This window comes from Sus scrofa, chromosome 13 (assembly GCF_054392235.1).
Source record: "Sus scrofa isolate SSC_HxYL_T2T_F1_AM1 chromosome 13, Sscrofa_HxYL_maternal_Yorkshire_Landrace_v2.0, whole genome shotgun sequence".
NCBI classification, from domain to species: domain Eukaryota; kingdom Metazoa; phylum Chordata; class Mammalia; order Artiodactyla; family Suidae; genus Sus; species Sus scrofa.
In genome coordinates, this window is record NC_139395.1 from 219,090,724 (window position 1) to 219,113,735 (window position 23,012).

Consider the following 23,012-nt stretch of genomic DNA (forward strand, 5'->3'; position numbering starts at 1 on the left):
AGTTTTCCAGAGTCCGGGCTAGTTTTATAGGTAAAAGCCATTAAAAAGGAGAAAACCCAAAAGGGCTTTTCGAAGAGGAAATACAGCGGGGGGAAATCGAGGCCTTACCTGATTTATTTTTGCATTCAATATCGTAGCCGGTGATGGGGCTATTCCCGTCAAAACCCATGGTCCAGCGCAGCGTGATGGTGCGGGCTTTCACGTCTTTGATCTCAATCTCGGGAGGGTCTGGGGGCTCTGTGGGTCCACAGGAACCGGGGATCAGTTCACACGCCCTTCGGACCCAAGACAACGAGGGGAAATGCAGACTGTGGCTCACAAAAGCTTTCTTAGCTTTTGATGATGGCCGACGTTTTTTACTCATAAGTCATTTTTTCCCCCTAATCCCATTTTAGGATGGCAAAATGTCACTTTTCCAAAATCTGCCAGTTTTCCTAGCACTTATAAACCTGGACCAAACCTGGAGGACTTTTTTTTTTCCTGCCTTTTTAGGGCCACACCCACGGCCTATGGAGGTTCCCAGGCTAGGGGTCGAATTGGAGCTGCAGCTGCCGGCCTCCACCACAGCCACAGCTACAGTCATGCAGGATCCAAGTTGCATCTGCAGCCTCCACCACAGCTCACAGCAATGCCACATCCTCAACCCCTGAATGAGGCCAGGGATCACGCCAGCATCCTCATGGATACCAGTCGGGCTAGTTACACTGAGCCACGAGGCAAACTCCTAAACCCGTAGGATTTAGATGTCATTCTTCTGGCTTGGGATCTATGACCTCAAAAACTCTTCGGGCCCCAAATGTTAAACTTTCCTTTTCATTCGGGTCGGATCGTCTAGTTTAAGGAAGCCCCCGTCGCCCCGCTGTGCATTCAGCAGGGCTGCCAGTGTTCCAAGCCCATTTCTTTACGGACCTCATTCTGGGCTTTGGAGCTGCACCTTGACCTAGTCATGAGATCTGTGAAATAACTGCTTTAGCGCCGACTTTGTACTGATGCAACATTTTCTGGGGCTTTGGAAGTGGGACGTGTCGGGCTGAGGCCGCATGGATGCCCGAGCCTGGGCACACACTTACTGCCCTAAAGCAGCCGTGCACTTCTCCCCCTCGGCTGTGTCCTCCCTACCTTGCACCGTGAGCTGAATTATTCCACGGTCCTCCCCGTAAGAATTGATAGCGTGACAGGAGAAGAAGCCAGAATCTTCTCTTACCGTTGGCAAAATCTACGGAAAAAGCAGAGAGATCCGTCGGACCCAGTAGAAAGCAGTGAGGGGACAATTAAAGGGCTTGGGGCTCTAGACCTCTTCTCGCCACATTCGCCCTCCTCCCAGCCCCAGGCACGCACGCACGCACGCACGGGGACGCACAACTCTGAGAGCACTACTTCAGCACAACTGTGAACGTGCAGATGGACAGGTTCCCTGGACATTAGCCGTGTCAGCTCCCAGTTCGTTAAACTGGGTGTGAAAATTGATAGAGAATGTCATGGTCAGGCGGATAAATATTCCTTATATACATTTTTTCTCTCATAGCGGATTTTTAAAGCATCCAAAGCAACACCGCCTTCAAAACAAAACAAAACAAAAAAACAACACAGATGTATGAATACTGCAGTTACTGCAGTAAAGCTTTGGTCTCCTGGGCACCTCTGGGCCTGGGACTGGACCCCGGCAGTGAATCGGTCCCAGCATGTCAAACACAGGGCTTTTCCTTCTCCTCTGTATTGAAATGATCACGCAGCTGACACCAAGAGGGCTAAAGTTTGTAAAATCCTGCAATCCTTTTTTACACTGGGTTTTTTCCCAAAGAAGCAAAACGGTTTCCTTCTAACATGCTGTGTCCACAGCCTGTCTACACTTTTGCTCATAGGAATCACACGTACAGCCTATGTGTGCACAGCACAGGCTGCCGTTCCTCCAGGATTAACTGTCGTTAAAAGACACTCCTTCTCCCTTTTCTTAATGACAGTTGGCTTCTCTGTCCTGTCTGTAATCACTTGCCTCTTAATAACACCTGCAATAAAGCAAGGGTGTTGCAGACTACTCAGCCTCCCTTTAGATGGGAGGGAGAGACGCTGCTCCACGAACGCGTCTGACAGAGGATCTGCTGCTCATCACCACACACAGCCACTTATGTGAAAGGACGGCCTTAGTCTGCCCTTGAGGGCAGACTGGCATCTGCCATGTTTGCGATGCTTTTTTAAAATTTTATTTTTATTGGAGTAGAGGAGTTTTTTGTTTTTGTTTTTGTTTTTTGCTTTTCAGGGCCGTACCTGTGGCATATGGAGGTTCCCAGGCTAGGGGGCGAAGTGGAGCTGCAGCTGCCGGCCTGGACCACAGCCACAGCAACATCAGATCCGAGCCACATCTGTGACCTACTCCACAGCTCACGGCAACACTGGATCCTTAACCCACTGAGCGAGGCCAGGGATGGAACCCTCATCCTCATGGATACTAGTCAGGTTCATAACCCACTGATCCACAGCGGGAACTCCTTACCATAGTTACAGTGTTGTGCCAATTTCTGCTGTACAGAATACACACACACACACACACACACACACATTCTTTTTCTCATATTATCGTCCATCATATTCTATCCCAAGAGACTAGATAGCATTCCCTGTGCTGTACAGCAGGATCTCACTGCTTATCCATTCTAAATGGAATAGGTGGCGTCTACCAACCCCAAACTCCCGTCCATCCCGCTCCCTCCCCCTCCCCCCGGCCACCCCAGGTCTGTTCTCCGAGGCTGGGAGTCTGGTCCTGCTTTGTGGGGTTTTGCTTTTACCTGCAGCGTAGAGATCACCTCCTCTCCCACCTCCTTGGTGGACACGAGGTAACGGGCCATCTCGGGGTTAATGATGCGGTCTTCCTTCTCCCAGCGGACGATGATGGGCTTCTCGCCGTGGGCCGTGCAGCTCATTTCCTTCTTCTGACCCTGAGTGGCCAGGGTGGTGTTCGGATAGGACGTGATCATCGCAGGAACTGCAAACCCCAAAGCGACACAACTTACTCGGCGAAGCAGGGCTCTCGCGTTCCTGGCCGCAACTCGCATGCGGCTCCGTCGCGCTTGGGGAGACGGTCTTTGACATAAAAAGTGTCCAGAAACTGCTGCGCGAGAGTCGGGACCAACTCGGGTGGAAAGGGGCAGGAAAACGAAACTGGACTGAATGAGCCCTGAGCAGGAATGCCGCGGGATGCCTTGCTTGGGGTGTGGCTCTTTTCAGACCCGTCCCCTGGGACGCACAGGAGCGTGCTCTGCCCTGCTGACTGGACTCCAGCAGGGCTTCCACTGAGACTTACACACCCCCTTCTGTAAACACCTGCATTTCGTTTCCTCTTTTTTAAATGTCTTTTACTTTTTAGGGCTGCGCCTGTGGCATATGGAGGTTCCCAGGCTAGCGGCTGCATCAGAGCTGCAGCTGCCGGCCTACGCCACAGCCACAGCAACGCCAGATCCTTAACGCCCTGAGGGAGGCCAGGGATCAAACTCCCATCCTCACAGATGCTATGTCCAGTTCTTAACCCACTGAGCTGCAGCGGGAACTCCTGTAATCACCTACATTTCGAACCACGTTTCCAACCCTGGGAAGGACACCTTGTCAGGCCCACTGAGGGGGAGCCCTGGGGGCTGTAACCAACCCGAGAAGTTACTCTAGACACTCCAGGCCCCCTGGGATCCTCCCCACAGCTGGCACCGGACCGCAGACCCCCGACCCATAGCTTCTGGCAGGGAAATCTCCCAACGCATTGAGGGAACCGGAACCCTTATCTGTGAAACTTCTCAAGTTCTCCTTCTCTGCTTGCAAATTCATCTCTAGACACCCACTCTGGGCCACATGCCAGGTGACACAAGGCCCCAGTCCCATCCCCCCGACCCCCTAAAAAGGCTGGACAGTGTGTAACAAGCACCTCTCAAATGGTTGCTAAGCTTATAAGAAAGTGAGGGGAGCCCTGGGAGCCAGGGACACAGGTGGGCGCTGAAAGGCCTCAGGTATGAGGATGCTGGGGCTCTGACCACCTGAAAGGCAGGAGTTGAAAGTGAAACCTTCAAACCAGGTCCTCAAAGGCCTCTAGGTTTAGAGCCAGTCCTATCACCAAAACTCTATCCATCAATAAGACCCCACAACAGCAAAGGGAGACGCACACTGCCTTGGCTGTGTGTCGTGAATGAAGGAGAAAGGGTCTCCCCTGAGAATCTGTAGCAGGTCTGACTCTGCCTTGGTTTGGAGTCGAGTCATATGAGAGGAATAATGCAGTGGTGGTTCTAGTTTGGCACTGGGCCTGGGGAATCCAGCAAAAGCAAACACAAACACACTCGAGAAGGACGTGCCCTCCGTCCAGGGCCCCCTGGGATCCTCCCAGATGAACCTCTGCTAACCACGAGCTCCCCAAACCAAAGTCTGAAACCCAAGGGAAACAATCCACCCTCCCCAGAAACCAGCCTCCCACCCCAAGGACTTCAGATGCTAGAATCGCTAGACACAGCCCCTAAAATAATTACACACAAAATGTTTACAGCTATTTTTAAGATGCAAGAAAGGAACAAGATGATTCAAAAACAACCAGGAAGATTTGAAAAAGACCTAAAACATCGCTATTTTCCACCGGCTTTTTCGCCCCACTTTCCCAATCACAGGAAGAAAGACCCTCCCTCATTTCCAAGGTTGTGCTCACACTGTGTCTTTGTGGCCCCCTCAGAGCCCTCCATGCCCTCTCCCTGGGCACATGGTCACAGGGTCTGGCACACACCACGACAGGTCTTCCTCACGGCTGCCCAGAGCGCCCTGAGATGGGCCACCACCAGCAGAGATCTACTGGTTTTGCAGCCTGGAGCCTCATGGAAGACCCTGCACCCTGAAGTTTCTCCATCGTCAGTGGGCACGTGGCGGTGACAATAGGATGTGCAGCAGACAGACTGAGAACCATGGAAAAGAAGCCCTGTGAGCTCCGTGTGTCAAAGAGTCGCCTACGACCATGGAGCACCCCTCTTCCTGCGTAGCTGAGAAACCCCAGAACCGGCTCCACCAATCCCAACTTTGGTCCTCGTCACTCCTTTCCTCTTGCTTTTTCTTTTTTCTTTAGTTTTTAGGGGAAGTTCCCATCTAGGGGTTGAATCAGAGCAGCATCTGCCGGCCTACACCACAGCCGCAGCAGTGCGGGATCCAAGCTGCATCTGTGACACTGCAGCTCACAGCAACGCTGGATCCTTTAATCCAGAGAACGAACCCACATCCTCATGGATACTAGTCGGGTTCATTACCACTGAGCCACAACAGGAACTCCTCTTCTTGCCTCTTCAAAAATGTTTAAATTTTATTAACAGCTTTGCAGAGGTGTCCTTAACATACCAGAAAGTCCACCTGTGTTGAGCGCACACCTGAGTGGGGGTTAGTAGCTCTCCGTTTCCCAGGGCGGCTGCAGCGCATAACCCCGGGCTGGGTGGCCTGCAACAGGAATGTCTTTTCTCATAGTCCTGGAGGCTGGTCCACTGCGAAGGGGACGTGAGGACCACGCTCCCTCCAAAGGGTCCCAAGAAGACTCTTTCCTCGCCTCTCCCAGCTTCTGGGGGCCCTGGGCGTTCCTTGGCCCTCCCGGCTGCATCCCTGCAACCCCTGCCCTCGTCTTCACGTGGGGCTCTTCCTTCCAGTGTTTCTCTGGGTCTTCACGTGGATTTCTTAGGACGAGAGTGGTCATGGATTAAAGACCCGTCTTTGTTCAGGATGACGTCATCCTAACTAAGTGCATCTGCAAAGACCCTATTTCCACATGAGGTAATATTCTGAGGTTCCCAGTGGACATGAATTGTGAGGGGTACTATTCAACACAAACAAGTATACATTTACATTATCACACACACACACTCACACACACAACCCAATGAAAGCATATAGGGTTGTGTAACCATTGCCGTACCAAATTTTAGAGCATTTACATTAACCCCCAAAGAGTCCTCCTGTCCATTTAGGGTCACTTTCCTTTCCCACCCCGGTCCTAAGCAACCATGAATGGACGTTCCATCCCTCCAGAGTTACCTTTCTGAGACATTTCCTATAAATAGGATCCAACAGTAAAGACATTTTTGTGTCTAGTTTTCTGGATTTTTCTCACTGTGCCTGCTTTCAAGGTTCGGCCGTACCACAGTGCATATCAGTACTTTCCCTTTTCATGGCTGAGTAGTATTCCATTACATGGATACACTGTTTATTCATTTACCCGTCGATATACTTTGGAAGAGTTTCCACTTTGTGGATATTATGAATAAGGCCACCACAAACTTTTGTGTACAGTTTGTTGTGCAGACTTAAATTTTTATTTTCCCAGGTAGGTTGCTAGGAGAGTAACTACTGGGTCACAGGGCAATTCTATGTTTAACATTTTGGGAAACAGCCACGCCATTTTCCCAAGTGGCACCGCTATTTGCAATCTCTGCATAAGAAAGTTGAGCACAGAGGGAATGTTCCCTTTCAAGTACATGATGGGGGGACTCCAAGAGGAGGGACGGGATAAAGCTGCAGGAAGACCAGCTGGCATCTTGCTCCAGTTTGATGCTTCCTGGCTGTGGAAACTCTGGGTCTGCCATGGTGTTTCCACTACAGGGAGCTGAGGGGGGTGAGGAAGGTTCCACAAGAGGTGACATGTGCCACCTTAGTTGGAAGCAAACACGGGACCCAAGCTTTTCCTCCTATGAGATCTTAAAGGTAGGTTTCCTGTGCAGCAACATGATTAGAGTCTGCTGGGCTGTGACCCTGCGATACTGGTCCCTTTCCTCGCTCCCCTCCTCACTGAGGGCAGGGTCTAAAGCCCTAGGAATTCAATGGCCTCAGGTAAAAGTGCCATGGACTGGTCCAGGTAGCCACCAACGGTGGGGCCCCCAGCAGAGAGGAGGCTGGTAAGCACACCACTGGGAGGGCCCGAGGGAGGCATGGTGCCCTCTCCAAGAGAGGCTTCTGCAGCAGAGGAGGCCAGGGTGAAGCTCTAAGGGAAGCAGGGAGGGGAGTGGACCACTCTGCCCCATCTCCCTCCCAAGTGTGGCTACTCCTCCTGCATTTAACTTTGCATCAGCCATCATCAAGCAGCTCTGGATGCTATCAACCCTTTAGAACAAGGCGCGTGGGACCTGGACATCTCGAGGGTGGATGGAGAGCTGAAAGAGAAAGCTCACACCTTGACCAAGCAGGGACTTGGACAGGAGCATGGGATACCTGTGTCTGGGCCGTGGGGCACACCTGCCGTGTCGCCTGGCATCCTGGATGTGAGCCCAGCCTGCTCAGTGCACCGTGATGCCAGGGACCACATGGTGATGGGGAGAGGTTCTTCTGATATGTCTCCTTCTCCGTTTTTCTTTGAACATGGAGAGACACTTTTCTATAAGTGGTATCATTTCAGTAAACCTCAACCACAGGGAATATATTTATGAGAAAGATGAGGCAATCATAAGTGGTGGCTAAGAATCCCCAAATAACCCCAAAATAACTGTAAAAATGCAAGCATTTTAGCAGCAAAAGAAAGCTCCACGCTCTCTGTTTAACGTTTATACAAGAAGAAAACATGACTGTGGTTAAATTACTTTCCTGTCTACAGCAGACTGAAGCCCACTCTTGCAGAGAGTGGCAGGCTGCAGGGGGTGGGACCACCAACCAAAGAGCTGATGTCAGCGGGGCGCTGGCCAGCTCTGAGCTGGCAGGAACCTCAGACCGACAGTGATACGGGGCCACTCGGCTCCTCCAGGGAACCCGGGGTCCCGCCTCCCTCACCCCACACACATCTCAGCCCTGAGGGCACCAGGGCCACTCTGGGCATTTTTCAATGATGCTCCTCAACCAGTCAGAAAATGTTAAGCTGGCTTTAGGCGTGTGGTTCGTCTAAAACCATGTAAACTAGGTGAGAAGGTCTCGTTCCAAAATGGCTAATAAAAACCATTCTGCGTGTCAATAGGGCAGGAGAAGCCAGTGCTCTGGACGGTTTACTCATGTGCCCATGAACTCGGCTTCCCTCGACAAGCATCCTTGGATGTCTTCCTGGAAAGGAAGGTGGTGGTGTCACTTCCTCGGCAGGGATTTGGACAAAGGATGAGGGACAGCTCTTACAATGACAGTGCTGGGCGTCCACTGCCCTTGCTAGAACGTCCTTGGCAGTGGGCGCCCCCAGCTCCCAGCATGTACATGGGAACGCACAGTAATGTGAGTCGGGGGAAAGTCCTTATCCATGAAAATGGCAAACTTCATATTTGTATATACTGTGCAATTATTTATAAATTTAAAATAGAGTTGACTTTTTAATTTTTTTTCAAAAAATTATGTTGTAAGGAGGCAAATTATTTGAGAATATTTCAGGATGCTTTCTTTTGCTCCACAACTACTTAATCTTTTTTTTTTTATTACAGTATTGTTGATTTATACTGTTGTGTCAATTTCTGCTGCAGGACAAAGTGACCCAGTCACATATATATAACCATTCGTTTTTTCATATTATCTTCCATCCTGGTCCATCCCAAGAGACTGGATAGAGTTCCCTGTGCTACAGTAGGACCTCACTGCTTATCTATTCTAAATGTGATGGTTTGCATCTACTAACCCCAAACTCCTCATCCATCTCCCTCCCTCTCCCTCCCTCTTAGCACCCACAAGTCTATTCTCTGTGAGTCTGTTTCTGTTCTGCAGATAGATTCATTTGTGCCATAGTTTATATTCTACATATAAGTGGTATCATTTGGTGCTTTCTGGTTTACTTCACTTAGTATGAGAATCTCTAAATCCATCCATGTTGCTACAAATGGCATGATTTTTTTATAGCTGAGTAGTAGTCCATTGAATATATGTCTCGTATCTTCTTAATAATGACAATAAAAACAAATATAAGTCAACGGGACCTAATTAAACTGAAAAGCTTTTGTACAGCAAAGGAAACCATCACAAAAACGAAAAGACACCCATGGAATGGGAGCAAATCCTTGCATACAATGCAACCAACAAGAGCCTAATCTCCAAAATATACAGACAACACATAGAGCTCAACAACCACTTAGTCTTTTAAAGATAGGAACTGATTTTCTATAGTAAGATTCCTTGGATAGAACTGAGGGCCAAAAACGTGGAAGAAAATGAGGAAGTAAAAATATGCAGAAACAGGAGCCTTTCTCTTGTGTCTGGCCTATAATGGACAACCCGTGGCTGAGGACGACACCCAGGTGAGAAACACTTATTTTCATTTGGACGCATGTCCATGTTTAGGTTGGAGGTTTTCTTTGTTTTGTTTATATCGAATGAAAGAGTCTTTCAATTCTATAGTGCTTACAATTTTCAAAAGCTTCACAGGCATGATTTCACATAATCCCATAATAACCTTTTCCCCACTTCCCTCCCACTTCCCTCTCCCGACTGGTAACCTCTAGTTTCTTCTCCATATCGGGGAGTCTGTTTCTTTTTTGTTTTGTTCACCAGTTTGTTGTATTTTTCAGGCTCCACATATAGGTGATATCATACAGTATTTGTCTTTCTCTGACTTACTTCTTTTTAGAATAGTGCCCACCAAGCCCATCCATGTGGTTGCAAATGGCAAAATTTCACTCCTTTCATGACTAAGTAGTATTTCATTGTATATATGAACCAGGTCTTCTTTTTTTTTGTCTTTTTTTGTTGTTGTTGTTGTTGTTATTGTTGTTGTTGCTATTTCTTGGGCCGCTCCCGCGGCATATGGAGGTTCCCAGGCTAGGGGTTGAATCGGAGCTGTAGCCACCGGCCTACGCCAGAGCCACAGCAACGCGGGATCCGAGCCGCGTCTGCAACCTACACCACAGCTCACTAACCACTGAGCAAGGGCAGGGACCGAACCCGCAACCTCATGGTTCCTAGTCGGATTCGTTAACCACTGCACCACGACGGGAACTCCCTGGACCAGGTCTTCTTTATCCATTCATCTGCTGGTGGGCCCTTAGGTTGCCTCCATACCTTGGCTATTGTAAACTGCTGCTCTGAACACTGGGATGCAGGTACCTTTTTGAAGGAGTGTTTTTGTGTCTTTTCAGCTCTAGTCCCAGGGGTGGAATTGCTGGGTCATATGGTAGTTCTCCTTTTAGTTTTTTGAGAAATTTCCATACTGTTTTCCAAGTTTTGAGTTTAAATCAGGGGGATGCTCGCTGCTTTGCCTCCGTGGGGTTGTGATGATTGTGGGGCTCATGTGAACTCACACTGGGATGTGGGCACATCTGGGGTGAGTGGGTGGAGCCAAGATGCACAAGTAGGGAGATGTGTGATGCTGGCTTCTGTCTCCTAAATGCAATGGAAGGAGGGATCCCATCAGAAGTGCCCAGGGCTACAAAATTTGAGGTCCTGGACTGGCTTGTCTGGGATCTAAGACAGATGGATTTGAGTGAAATGGACATACGAGGACGTGGTGGAACTTAGAAATTCATGAGTCAGCGCACACTCAAGTCTGTAGATGCTACATGTCAGGGCTTGGTTTATTGTTTGATTGGTTGCCTGGATTTAAGAAAGAGGTAGGAAAAAAAACTGATAATGAAGACTGAACGTCCAAAGCTGTTCCATCATACATAGCCCTAAATATTGAGAAAAGATTCTTCCAGTATGAAAGGTTCGGCAAAGAAGTATGACGCATCTGATTCAGCACAGGAGTCACTCACCACTGACAAAGGAAGGAAATTCCTGCATCAGTCTCTGCTGTTTCACTTCCATCTTGTTGCCATAAACAAATGTACCAACCACACTTCATGCCGGAACAACACTGGTTCACCAGGTACAGCTGTAGGGTGGAATGGGGGGCGGGCACAGACTCCAAAGTACATTGGAAAGCAAGGAACGTATGTTGAGAATGAATAGGCCATACGGAATCGATGACACTGAATACGATAGATACTATGAGTATTGATACACTTTGCTGAGATCCGGATGTTAACAGGTTTACTAACACACCACTGGGCATATGCAGAAGAATTTGCCGACTAGAAATACAAGTACTAGGAATATCATAAGGGAAGGGAGATCCCAGCTGCCAAAACAGGCAGGTCATTGTTGGGAGACATGCCCCCCACTTCTTGTGCTTCCATGTGGAGGGACCTTCTCCCGAACAGCACTCCTGACCTCTCTCCTGAGGGGCGGGGCAGTGGGGGAGGAACCCACCAGTGAGGTTCAGTCCCTTGGGGTTATCTGCTGGCAGAGGGCTCGGGTCTGATCTGCACACTTCCCATAACGAGAGGAGACTGGTCTGAGTGAGAGGGGTCTGCATGCTTCTGAACGTGTCACGGGCTGGGCGGGTAAGTCTCCCTAATTCGAGGCTGTGGGATTTGCAAGCCCACATTCTCTAGAGGCTCATATCAAACTACCTTACTCCACATCTACCCTTAGCTTGATTCTGAACTACAGGGTACTATTTTGGGGGCCCTCGTAAACTCGTAACCGTAGGTGTGAACAATTGACCTTAAACAGAGAGTTCTAGTTGCCTCCCCAAGTCCATTTTTTTTCCTTTTTCTTTCCACGTTTTTTAACAGAAGACACTATGAATAAAATCATATATTTAAGTGGCTTTCTTACAATCAGGGGTTGCCATACGATGACACTCAAGGTAATGATACATCTAAAACTTCTGGAAGGCATGCTCAGCTGGTTGGAATCCCTCTAGACCCCCTCTACCTCCTCCTGTCGAGTCTGGAATCAGGACCTGACAGCTGGAGCACCTGCAGCCGTCTTGGATCATGAGGACTTGGGTCTCCGACAACACCCTGAAGCTGTCATCCCGAATCTGGTCTGCCTCACTCCAGAAAAAAGTTTACGAAACAGGGAATTAAACTATTTTTTAATCCATTAGTATTTTGGATTTTTCTATATGAGGAGACAGAGAATAGTTCTGAGCTGACCGTCATCATAGGTCTAGACTGTATGAGAAAACACGACATATGTTCTATATTGAAAAAGCAATTTCTATTGGATGGCTCTGCAGAGAAGACAGACGAGGTATATGGTTTCCAAAGCAACCCCCGGCTGCATACTCGCTGTTGGGCTGAACTGTCATCAGCCCGTCGTATAACACGGTAGTGGCCTGAATCGGAATCTGTGTAGCCCTAGACAGTCACTTAAGCACTCTGTGCTTCAGGCTTTTTTTTCTTTGTCAAAGAATGGTGAGGATTGCTGAGAGGATAAAAGAAGCCAATCCTCAGTGTAGTTACATGAGCACAGATCCACAGCGAATCCGTGTGTCTGACGGCAGGGATTTCTTCGCGCCCCAGGAGAGGAGGAGTCTGCAGATGAGGCATGGACGTGAATGCGGGCTTTGAATTGGGGGCCGTGGTCCCCTCAGGCCTTTGGGCACATCTTCTTCATGACGTGTCTTTACTAAAGTCATCTTCAGTTTGGCCCCAAATCCATTAACCAAGATTTTTTTTTTCCCAAAAGGCTGAGGGCTATGTGGTGACAATTAAAGATCCCAAAGCCACCCAAAGTGATTTCAATCGCAAAACTGTGAATAAATCTGTTGTAGGTCCACACAGAAGAAAATGTTTACTTCTCATTCTTCCTTTCAAAGGGGGGAGCATGAAACCCACAGACAATTTAGCTTTGGAACGGGGTTCCCTGGGCCCTCATAAAAAGCCAATTCCTGCAGCCCCCTGTGCTGAGCAGAGATTAAACTCTGGTGGCAAAGCTGTGCTCTGGAAACCAGTCCATGTAAGGCCTCCTGGGGCCATGGGTGTCTACAGGCCACACAGAGGCTTCCTTGCTGTGCAGCATTTGCCAAAAAGAAAATAAATCTGTAAAGCGGCAGAGTAGGAAAAGATACAGATTTCCTGTGGGGACCTGGCAAGGGTGATGGCTTCCCCAGTCTGGGCTATGTTACTTTTCTCGGTTCTTTATGTGCTAATGAGAGTGCACCAATTCTGGAATAAGGGTTTCTGTCCTACCTCAAGGGCCGCTATGTGGGGGCAAATGCATTGAGGAGGTCGGTGCTTGCCTGGGAGGTAATTTCCTATCACATCCGACTAGAACACAGTGTTGGGCTCTGAAAAGGATGCAGCTGGGCTTGGAGGGCTTGCTTGTCATCTGCCCTTTCCTTTTCTTAGGAACGCAAAGCTTTATTGCACTCTATGTGGGAGAAGTGCCTCGACTAAACCAGGGACTTCTGGTTTACCGCTGCCCATCTCACTCTGAAAAAAAAAGGGCTTCTCTTTTTCCTCATCTTTGTCCTTTGCAGGAGCGTCTCACCAAATGGGTATTTTAGCTCTGGTGAATAGAAATAGCCTGACAAGCCCACAGCCTGTTCCACCCAAGTATTTTCAGCCCTTTAAAGAAATGGTCAAAAGAATTTCTTTGAAAGGGATCATTATTGGGGCTCTTTGCAACGCTAATGTTTGAAGGACGACCTTTCACTTGTCAAGGTCACGGATGCTGAGAGATGACAGCATGTCAGTGGAACAGTGCTTTCTGCAGGGATCTCTGAAGCATAACGAAAGGATGGATGCGACAATGTAACAGGACTGGCATCTGGGGGAGGCCGGCAGCCCAGCCTGCGGGAGCTAAGGCAATTCAGACCAGGAGGGTTTTGTTCAAAGACTGTGTGCCCCTGCAAATGTGCCCGTTACGGAGAGTGTGATTTTACTTTGTTGTATATTGGTTTATAAATTTCCTTCGCAAACCGGCTAGCACCTAAGAGCACCTTAATGTTCAGCAAAGCTGCATTCTCACGACATAAGGGAGGCTCATCTGACCTACTTTCTTGCAGCATAAAGATGCAGCGGTGAAGCGGAGCTGCTGCCACCTGCCAGGGAGATCACTCTGCAGTCCAGTGACGTCAGCTCTTTAGTCTGCAGTTGGAAGTGGGGGATGGGGGAGAATTTACACCACTGAAATGGGCCAACACCAAGAATCAGGGCTTTCTTCCCTCCCTCCACCCTTAACAGCTAGCTGCTTAACATGTACCAGAATTTACCAGGACACTATGTAGGAGGGTAGGTCACTGCCTGAATGATTTTAAAGGGTGTTCCCATCATGCCAGAGGCACTGAGAGGTGGTGAGTTTACCTAAGAGCAACAACCGACCTTATTCGTAACCGTGAACCCTGCGAATAGGAACAGCACATCGCTCTATGTTTGGACAGGGAATCAGCCACAAATGATGCACACATTGATGGTTCAACACGCGGATGCGGAGAAAAGTCAAACATTGTATTAATAAATAATTGATATTAATGATCATTTCCAAACTCTTTTTTCCCCCGTTTTTTGTTTGTTTTTGTGGCCGCACCTGCGGCATATGGAAGCTCCCAGGCGAGGGGTCAAATTGGAGTTGCAGCTGCCGGCCTGCCCCACAGCCACAGCAACACTGGATCTGAGCCGTGTCCATGACCTACGTGGCAGCTCGTGTTTGCTGGATGCTTTACCCACTGAGGGAGGCCAGGGATCAAACCTGCATATTCACAGATACTGTATTGGGTCCTTAACCCTCTGAGCTGCAATGGGAACTCCTTTACTGCTGTTGTAATGACTATCCATGACACATAACTGATCCTGATACAGTTTTATTTCCTTTCTCTTTCCTTAGCTCTGCTGAAAAGATCACTGAGTAAGAGACAGAAGGAAATGCCGAGCATCCTAGGTACACCCCAACTAGACAACACGCCTGTCAGGATAGCCTGGTTCAGTCCCTTTCAGATCCAGCGCAACTCGCCAAGGCCATCTCTCCCTGTCACTGTGGTTCCTATCCTTAGGGCACCTGGGGACCACTGAGGAAGCCACTGTCCCATTTCCCAGTCACAGCAAACACATGTGCTCCTCAGCATTCTTCTCCTTCTCAAAAAATTGTAGTAAAATATGCACAAGATAAAATGGATCATTTAACCACAAGTTCGGTGCCTTACGTGCCTTCACACCGTTGTAAGCCTTTTCCGCCGTCCGTCTCCAGAACTTGCTCATCTGTCTCAACTGCATCTCCGTCCCCGTTAAGCAATAGCTCCCCTTCGCTGCTCCCCAGCCCTGGGCACCCACCCTCCTACTTTCTGTTTCAGAAATGCATTTTCAGTGGAATCATACAGTATTTGCCATGTGTGACAGGCTTGTTTCACTGAGCGTAATGTGTACAAGGTTCACTCACGCTGTCAAATAGAAATGACAGAGCTTCCTTCCTTTTTAAGCCTGGACAATACTCGGCTCTGAGTAGGTAGAATGTTTGGGTTATCCACCCATCCTTCACAGACCTTGGGTTGCTTTCGCCTTTTGGCTACAGTGATAAGGCTGCTGTGGTCACGGGTGCACAAAGCATTGTTCTTGAAAATACCTGCAGCCCTTTGCTAGAGAAAATGGTTTGCAGTTCTGTGCCTGCTTCTTCTCAACCTGCAAAGGCAGAGTGGCTTTTTCCTGGTCTGGCATCCCTGCCTCCCCGCTGCCTCTCTGGTGCCTCATCTGGAAGAACAATGGGACCTCCAGCCTCTTGGGGCTGCGATGAGGGCGGATGAGGTTACGTTCAAGGAACCCACAGGGTGGCACCAGAAAGGCCCCGCAGAAACACAGCGCGCTGTTGTCGCTGCGGCAGAGTCAGAAATCCCTCCTGTCCAAATACATGCTGCTCCTAAAAGTTTCAGCAAGGGAGGCTGCCTACTGGGCAGCTCTAATCCCCATAAAGAAAATGATTTCTCCGGCCAGGAATTAATAAGTTCTTAGCACATACTAAAATATCTCCTCGGCTGGGTTATTATGCTTACATAATGAAGTTCCTTTGATTATAACCATTCATCAAATCCGCGTTTCCAGGCTACCGTGGACTGTGTTTGATGTTTGCCTGTAACAAGATCGACCACATCTCCACTCCCCGGCGGCTCTGCCGGGACCTGGCGACGTGATTAAATGCATCAGGAGGAAGATAAGAGGGCATCAGGGTTCAGACCACATTCACTCTGAACTTGCGTCAAGCCACATCATTGGAAGAAAGCGGATTTTTTTTTTTGCATGGCAAGTATAAATATTAACCAAAAGATATTAGAAATGGTTATTTCTCTCTAATTCGAATGGAGATGAGGCAGTCATTTCTTCCTTCTTCTTCTTCTTCTTTTTTTTTTTTTTTTTTTGGTCCTGTCTGATCATGGGCATAGATGCTACAGTTTTCCCCATGAGGAAACTTCCTGATCATTAGGTAGAATAAAAAATTCAGCAGGCTTTGATTTTCTGCCAACAGTGATGGTCAAAATGAAAGAAAAATTGTAAGAAAGGAAACCATGTCATGATGAAAAGTTAAGTGAGGTCCAGAATATTAATCAGAAAAAAATAATAGTCGGCCACTTGCCAGCCAGCCTCAAGCTGACCCCAGCAAGCCTCAAATTCTGGTGTGGAAACCCCCCTACAGCCCCTCCCACAGGGCACCAGAGTTGCTGGTCTGCACCGCCAACAGACCAGGGCAGAGACGGTGGCACGCTGCTGAGATGAGGTTATAAAAGGCTGTGCTTCCATCCTGGACACTGGAGCTCACTCTCTCTCTCTCACCACCTACTAGAGGAAACACGGCCAAAGTGTCACCAGGGCCTGAGGAAGCATATCCTTTCCCAGTCAAGCCTTCCCCCTCTAAGGTATTCGGACATGGTTCCTGCAAAGCAAGCGGTTTCCATGGAAACAGGACCAGTGGTTTCAAGGGCTTACAGATGACTACACAGAAAGGTGAGTTCAAAGCCACATCCTAACTTTTAAGCAAGCACTTTACATAGAGTGGTTTTTCATGGAGAAGCAAACAGAAGGAAGACAAACTGTCATCCCCTTAATACTGGGTGGTGGCCTGGGCCTCACTGGGTTGATAGCAGTTGCATGGAGTATCGGCCAGGGCTCCCCGGGTTCAGGGCCCTGTCTTCTGGCAGCAGTGCTCACGACCTACCACCTCCTTCTTCAGGGCATCTGGGTCTTCACCCATGGGAAGACTCTTACCCAAGAAGGGCCGAGGGCCACACCTTGGCTCCTGCATTGTGCCCCTGAAATCCCCACTGTATTTTTATGTATTTTAGTTTTTCTTTTTATGGCTGCACCTGCAGCATACAGACGTTCCTGGGCTAGGGGTTGAATCAGAGCTGCAGCTGCCTGTCTACACCACAGCCACAGCAACATCAGATCCGAGTTGTGTCTGTGACCCACACCACAGCTCACAGCAATGCTGGATCCTTAACCCGCTGAAGGAGGCCAGGGATTGAATCACATCCTCGAGGATAAGACGTTGGATTCTTAACCTGCTGAGCCACAACAGGAATTCCAGCCACCACATTTTGAAATTTTCGATGCCACTTTGACCACTCAGGCTTTATCCTGTGTCAGCCTTCATTCCCCAGAACTCTTGTCTTTTTGCCGCTGATGTTCCCCATGCTTGCAGAGAGTATGCACGAGCTTTGGTTAATCTGGTAGGCTGGGTGTGGTTACCTTTGGCTTATTTAACTGGATTATCATTTATTTTCACAGCATGTCTTTGATCTTTTCTGTGGTTTTTTTCATTTCTATCTCATTGATTTCTGCTCCATCTTTATGATTTATTTCCTTCTATGAACTTTAGGTCTTGACTGTTCTTCTCTCTTTAGCTTTAGATGTAAAGTTAGCTCGTTTGAGATTTTCCTTGTTTCATGAGGTGGCTTGTATTGCTATAAGCTTTCCTCTTAGAACGGCTTTTGCTGCATCCCATAGGTTTTGGAGTGTCATATCTTCATAGTCATTTGCTTCCAGGTATTATTTAATTTCTTCTCTGATTTCTTCAGTGATCCACTGGTTGTTTACTAGCACGTTGTTTAGTCTCCATGTGTTCATGTTTTTTGCAGTTTTTTTTCTTGTTGTTGATTTCCAGTTGTATAGCGTTGCAGTTGGAAAAGATGTTTGATATAATTTCAATTTTCTTAAAGTTACTGAGGCTTGATTTGTAGCCCAGGATGTGGTCAATCTTAGAGAATGTTCCATGTGCACTTGAGAAGAATGTGTATTCTATTGCTTTTGGATGGAATGTCCTATAAATATCTGTTAAGTCCATCTGGTCCAATGCTTCATTCAGGGGCTGTGTTTCCTTATTGATTTTCTGTCTGGATGATCTGTCCATTGCTGTAAGTGGGGTGTTAAAGTCCCCCACTATTACTGTGTTACTGTTGATTTCTCCTTTTAAGGTTGTTAGCATTCACTGCCTGTCTTTATCTTTTGTCTATGCTTGTATCAAGGACACAGAAAGTCCGTTTAGAGACACCTGACATGATAATGATGACAATAGCGAGATCTAACATGTATTAACTCCTATGTCAATCATTTTGTTAGCTTTTAATCTTTACAACTCTACGAGGTAGGCACTATTATTATCCAGATTTTATGACCACCGAGGTTGAGGCACAGACAGAATGATCCATTCCAGGTTACACAGTAAGTCGTGAAGTCTGAATTTCTTTAAAATGTAATTTTGAACTATAGTTGATTTACAATGTTGTATTCATTTCTGCTGTATAGCAGAGTGACTCAGTTATCCATATACATACATTCTCTTCCACAGTGCTTTCCACTACGGTTTATCCCAGGACATTGCATGTAGTTCCCTGTGCTGCACAGTAGGACACTGTGCTTTACTCATCCTCTACAGAATAGTTTGTACCTGCTAATCAAAGTCTCCCAGTCTTTCCCTCCCCCACTCCCGCCCCCCTAGCAATGACAATTTGTTCTCTCTATCTGTGAGTCTATTTCTGTCTCACAGGTAAGTTCATTTGTGTCACGTGTAAGTGACATATGATGGCATTTGTCTTTGGCTCACTTCACTTAGTGTGATCTCCATGTCCATCCATGTTGCCGCAAGTGGCATTATTTCACTCTTTTTCATGGCTGAGTGGTTTTCCATTGTGTGTATGTGCCACATCTTCTCTATCCATTCCTCTGTTGATGGACATTTAGGTTGTTTCATGTCTTGGCTATTGTGACTAGTGCTGCTATGCATATAGGGGTGCATGCATCTTTTCAAATTACAGTTTTCTTCATACATATGCCCAGCAGTGGGATTGCTAGATCATATCGTAACTCTATTTTGAGTTTTTTGAGGCGCCTCTATACTGTTTGGCCTAGTGGCTACAATATACATTCCCACTATCAGTGTAGGAGGGCTTTCTTTTGTCACACTTTCTCCAGCATTTTTTATTTATAGATTTTTATTTTTATTTTATTTTTTTGTCCTTTTAGGGACTTGCCCATGGCATATGGAAATTCCCAGGCTAAAGGTTGAATCAGAGCTGTATCTGCCGGCCTACGACACAACTGCAGCAACGCCAGATCTGAGCTGCATCTGTGACCTACACCACAGTGCATGGAAATGCCGGATCCTTTACCCACTGAGCAAGACCAGGGATCAAACCCGCATCCTCATGGATACTAGTCAGATTCATTTCTGCTGGGCCACAACAGGAATGCCATAGATTTTTTTTAAATAATGGATATTCTGACTGGTATGAGGAGGTACATCATTGTAGTTTTGACTTGTGTTTCTCTAATTATTAGTGATACTGAGCATCTTTTCATATGCCTATTGGTTAACTGTATGTTGGTGAAGACTGAATTTTAACACGGTCATACCTCTGGAGTGTGCATCCATAAAAAAATCTGAGTTTAAGTCTTGCCTGTTTTAAACTCTATATATCGCAGGATCGTGCCGTATTATTTTGTGTCTTCTATCTTTCATTCTACGTTATAATTGTTATCTGCTATATATAAATAGTGCCTGCAGGTGTTCCCATTGGCATGGAATCCCTTTTGTATGAATATCTACAGTTTATGTATTTGGGAGATATCAGAACGCGGGCAACGCAAACAATGCAACTATCAGTGTTTCTGCGCATGAACCATGGTCATTTACCCCTGAATTTCTCTAGGGAACAAACAGTAGGATATACATCCTTAAATTTATGAGACAATGCCAAACAGCTTTCAAAAATAGTTGTATGAATGTGTAGTCTTACCAGCAATTTTTGTTATTAATTTGCTCATGTCTGGCTCTTCAAGAATGGTTCCTGACCTAGCAGCAGAAGCAACCTGGGAACTTGCTAGAAAGGCCGATTCTGGGGCTGGTGATCTGTCTGAACAGGGCTCCAGGTGATTCTCGGGCATGCTGAGAGCCAGGACCATTGTGTTAGAGCTTTCTTTGCATCATCCCTCCCGTCTCTCCCTCACTCTAGCATCCTGCCAGGGTGCATGGAAACAGGATTTGAAATCAGAAGAGCTGCCTCTGCGTTTTTTGGCTCTGCCAATTCTCGAGCTGTGCACTTAGGTGAGTGTTTACGGTCTGAGCCCCGCTCCTCCCTGGGTACCATGGTGATGCCTCCTCCCTCAGAGAAGAGCAGCTGCAAAGATCAAATACATGAAAAGCCCTTTGTAGACGCTTCAAGGTTTAGAGTGTTAGTGGTTTTTCTCCAGCTAATATTTGCATCCATGACTCGTTTTCCCAACTAGACTTACATCGCACCGGGTCCAAAGGGCTTTTCATATACATACATATATGTGCAAGAACCAGAAGGGAAAAACAAAAACTGTTAAAATGAGGGGATCATAGAGATTTTAAAGACTGAAACATGTTTGCCCGGTTTTTATAAAGCCTGAGCAATAATTAAAAAAAAAAGGTTTAAGAGTAAATTTCACTTTTGCAGATTCTAAGTGAAATATTAATAAATTTGGTAAATAATATCCATTGCATCACCTTGAAAACTGACAGCATAGTTCAAAGAAAATGAGAGGTCTTTTTTTTAGAAAAAAAGCTAAATTCTGGTAACTTGGTATGAAAAGAATGGGGTGACAGCCTGTTTGCTCTTCAAGAAGGGGTTTCGAGTGGTGTTTTCAAAGGGATCATGGCCGCAGATCCACAGAAGTGTGTGTAGGTGTGGGTATGGTGCCTGTGATTGTGTGCACGTGGAAGCATTCCTCCCAAAGTGCCAGCGTGCATGTGCATGTATGTGCATGTGTCACCCCTCAGGTGCACAGATGTGAGTATGTGAGCACACGTGTGTGTGTGTGCGCACATGTGTGCTGGAGGCACAGGGGACAATTCCTGAGCCTCTGGAGCACTTAAATTATCTTAAGTTCTTTATCCAAAATTTTGTATGAAAGCCACGGTGATGGACATTTTTATTAATGTTTATTAGAAAAAAAAAATACATGGAGTTTCCGCTAAGCTTCAGTGGGTAAAGAATCCAACTGCAGTGGCTCAGGTGGCTGTGGAGGCGTGGGTTGGATCCTGGGCCCTGAGCAGTGGGTTCAAGGATCTGGTGTTACTGCAGCTGTGGCCTGGATTCAATCCCTGTCCCAGAAACTTCCATGTGCCATGGGTGCAGCCATATGAAAATAAATAAGTAAATAAATAAACAATTATATATATTATTTCTTTCTTTTTAAAGAGCTTTCTCTTCAAAGTGCTCAGGTGTCTCTCAGCCTATTTTATAGTTTTGCTAAAGCAATGTCCAGAGGGTGGTAGTGGAGATGCAGACAGAAAAAGAGATAATCAGCACAGGCAAATCCAGCCTCGCGGGAGCCTGGATCCCCTGCCTTTTCTTTCTTAATTCAAAGTGGAGGGGATTCTCCTCACTGAATCAGGGGATTCATGATGCTAAGAGGTGGGATCATGTCCCAGCTCGAGAGCAAGTGCCAGGCTAAGGCAGTGCCCGCATACACACATGCCCACAGAGGCGTGTGCACACACACATACGTGCACACGCACATGAACCCCCACCCCCACGGGCGCCTCAAATCAGCGCTTCCCCCTGCTATGTGCCATGGGCTTAGGAGCTTCAGATCCAGGCAGAAGGTCCGTGAATCCTCACTGGCACATAGACAGGGATGTTTTCACTGCCACGGCTGGCAGGTGGCATCTCTTGTGTCTCCTGCTTGTGGCACTGAGAAATCTTACAAAGGAAGATGCAGAAAGAAGCAAGGCATTCTTGGCAAATAGCACCGTTAATCAGAAGATACTTTACGACCAGCGGCCCTCTGGGGGGGTTAGGTTTCAGAGGCTCCGGAAGCGACATGTGTAACTGTCCCTCCCAGGGGAGGTGAGCAGGCTCTAATTGAGGTATTGACGGCTCTAAATGAGGCAGAAACCCTCCAGGAGGACTCAGCTCCAGTGGAAACGAGTGCTGCCAAGCAGTGCACGCAGGGGTGTGTCAGCGGCCTTATCCACTGCTTGTTCATGCCATTCAGTGCACATTCAGGCACCCTGACTTGGTCTCTTAGGGCACAGGATTGGAGCGAAACAGCCACAAAAACGATGTTACAGAATTAAAAACATCTCCTTGATGACCTCCCCAATTCACGGTCTTTATAGATGAATATTTATGCCATGCACCTCCCCTTTCACAGACGCAAAGCAGATACAGAGAACACTGAAGCCTGTCTCGAATAGCCAGGTGGCGTCACGATGCTTCGTGGCACCACATGCAGCTTCCCCCGAAGAAGGAGTGCCACGTGACCCTCTGCAGCCCGTGTGAGGCGGATTCATGCCACAGGAGCTGGAGCTTTTGCCTCAGCTGACCTTTTGCCTTTAACGTGGAAGCTGCTCCCTGCAGAGGCTTCTTGGCTCTGGCAGAAGCACCTGTCTCCTTCTCCAACATCCCTGGGGATCCAAAGGGGAGGGCTTGTGACTTCTGCCTCCACCTTCAACCTGTGCTGTAACAATGGGTGTCGCCCTTTCTAAAAATCCATCGGGTTCTGAGTGAGCAACGCGGATGTCCGCATGTAACTGGGACTTTAACACGCCTGTGTTTGTGTGCATGTGTGTGAACAGCAAATGAGCCAGAACTGAAATGCCCTCGTCTGAGAGGGTGAGTCCCTAATGACAGGGACAGAATGCGAACTTTAACCAACCCTCTGGCACCTGCTCAGAGGAAACACCTGAGGATGGGGCAGCTCTGTCCCAGCGCAGTGGCCCATCCGACACAGGCGTGAGGCAGAGGGGGCGGGGCTCGGCAGAGGGGGCGGGGCTCAGCGGAGCATCTGACCCAGCAGGCGGAGGGAAGGGCTGAGCGGTTGCTGGGCTAACAATGCCCATAAGAC

General features: G+C 47.8%; 1 protein-coding gene and 1 long non-coding RNA gene across 8 annotated transcripts in view; one reads left to right on the forward strand and one right to left on the reverse strand.

The window, feature by feature from the left end:
* Positions 1-23,012, reverse strand: part of DSCAM (DS cell adhesion molecule) — a 744,988-nt gene that overhangs the window by 146,669 nt on the left and 575,307 nt on the right. For all 7 annotated transcript variants that reach the window (XM_084992175.1, XM_084992177.1, XM_084992176.1 and 4 more), the window contains 3 exons: positions 2,784-2,980; positions 1,120-1,216; positions 109-237 (listed from right to left, as the gene is read on the reverse strand). In XM_084992175.1, coding sequence (XP_084848301.1) covers positions 109-237; positions 1,120-1,216; positions 2,784-2,980 — 423 coding nt within the window. The remainder of the gene's footprint in view (positions 1-108; positions 238-1,119; positions 1,217-2,783; positions 2,981-23,012) is intronic.
* LOC146397903 (uncharacterized) lies at positions 16,506-22,455 on the forward strand. Its single transcript, XR_014825218.1, has 3 exons — positions 16,506-16,643; positions 20,150-20,241; positions 22,320-22,455. It is a non-coding gene; the product is annotated as an uncharacterized LOC146397903 (long non-coding RNA).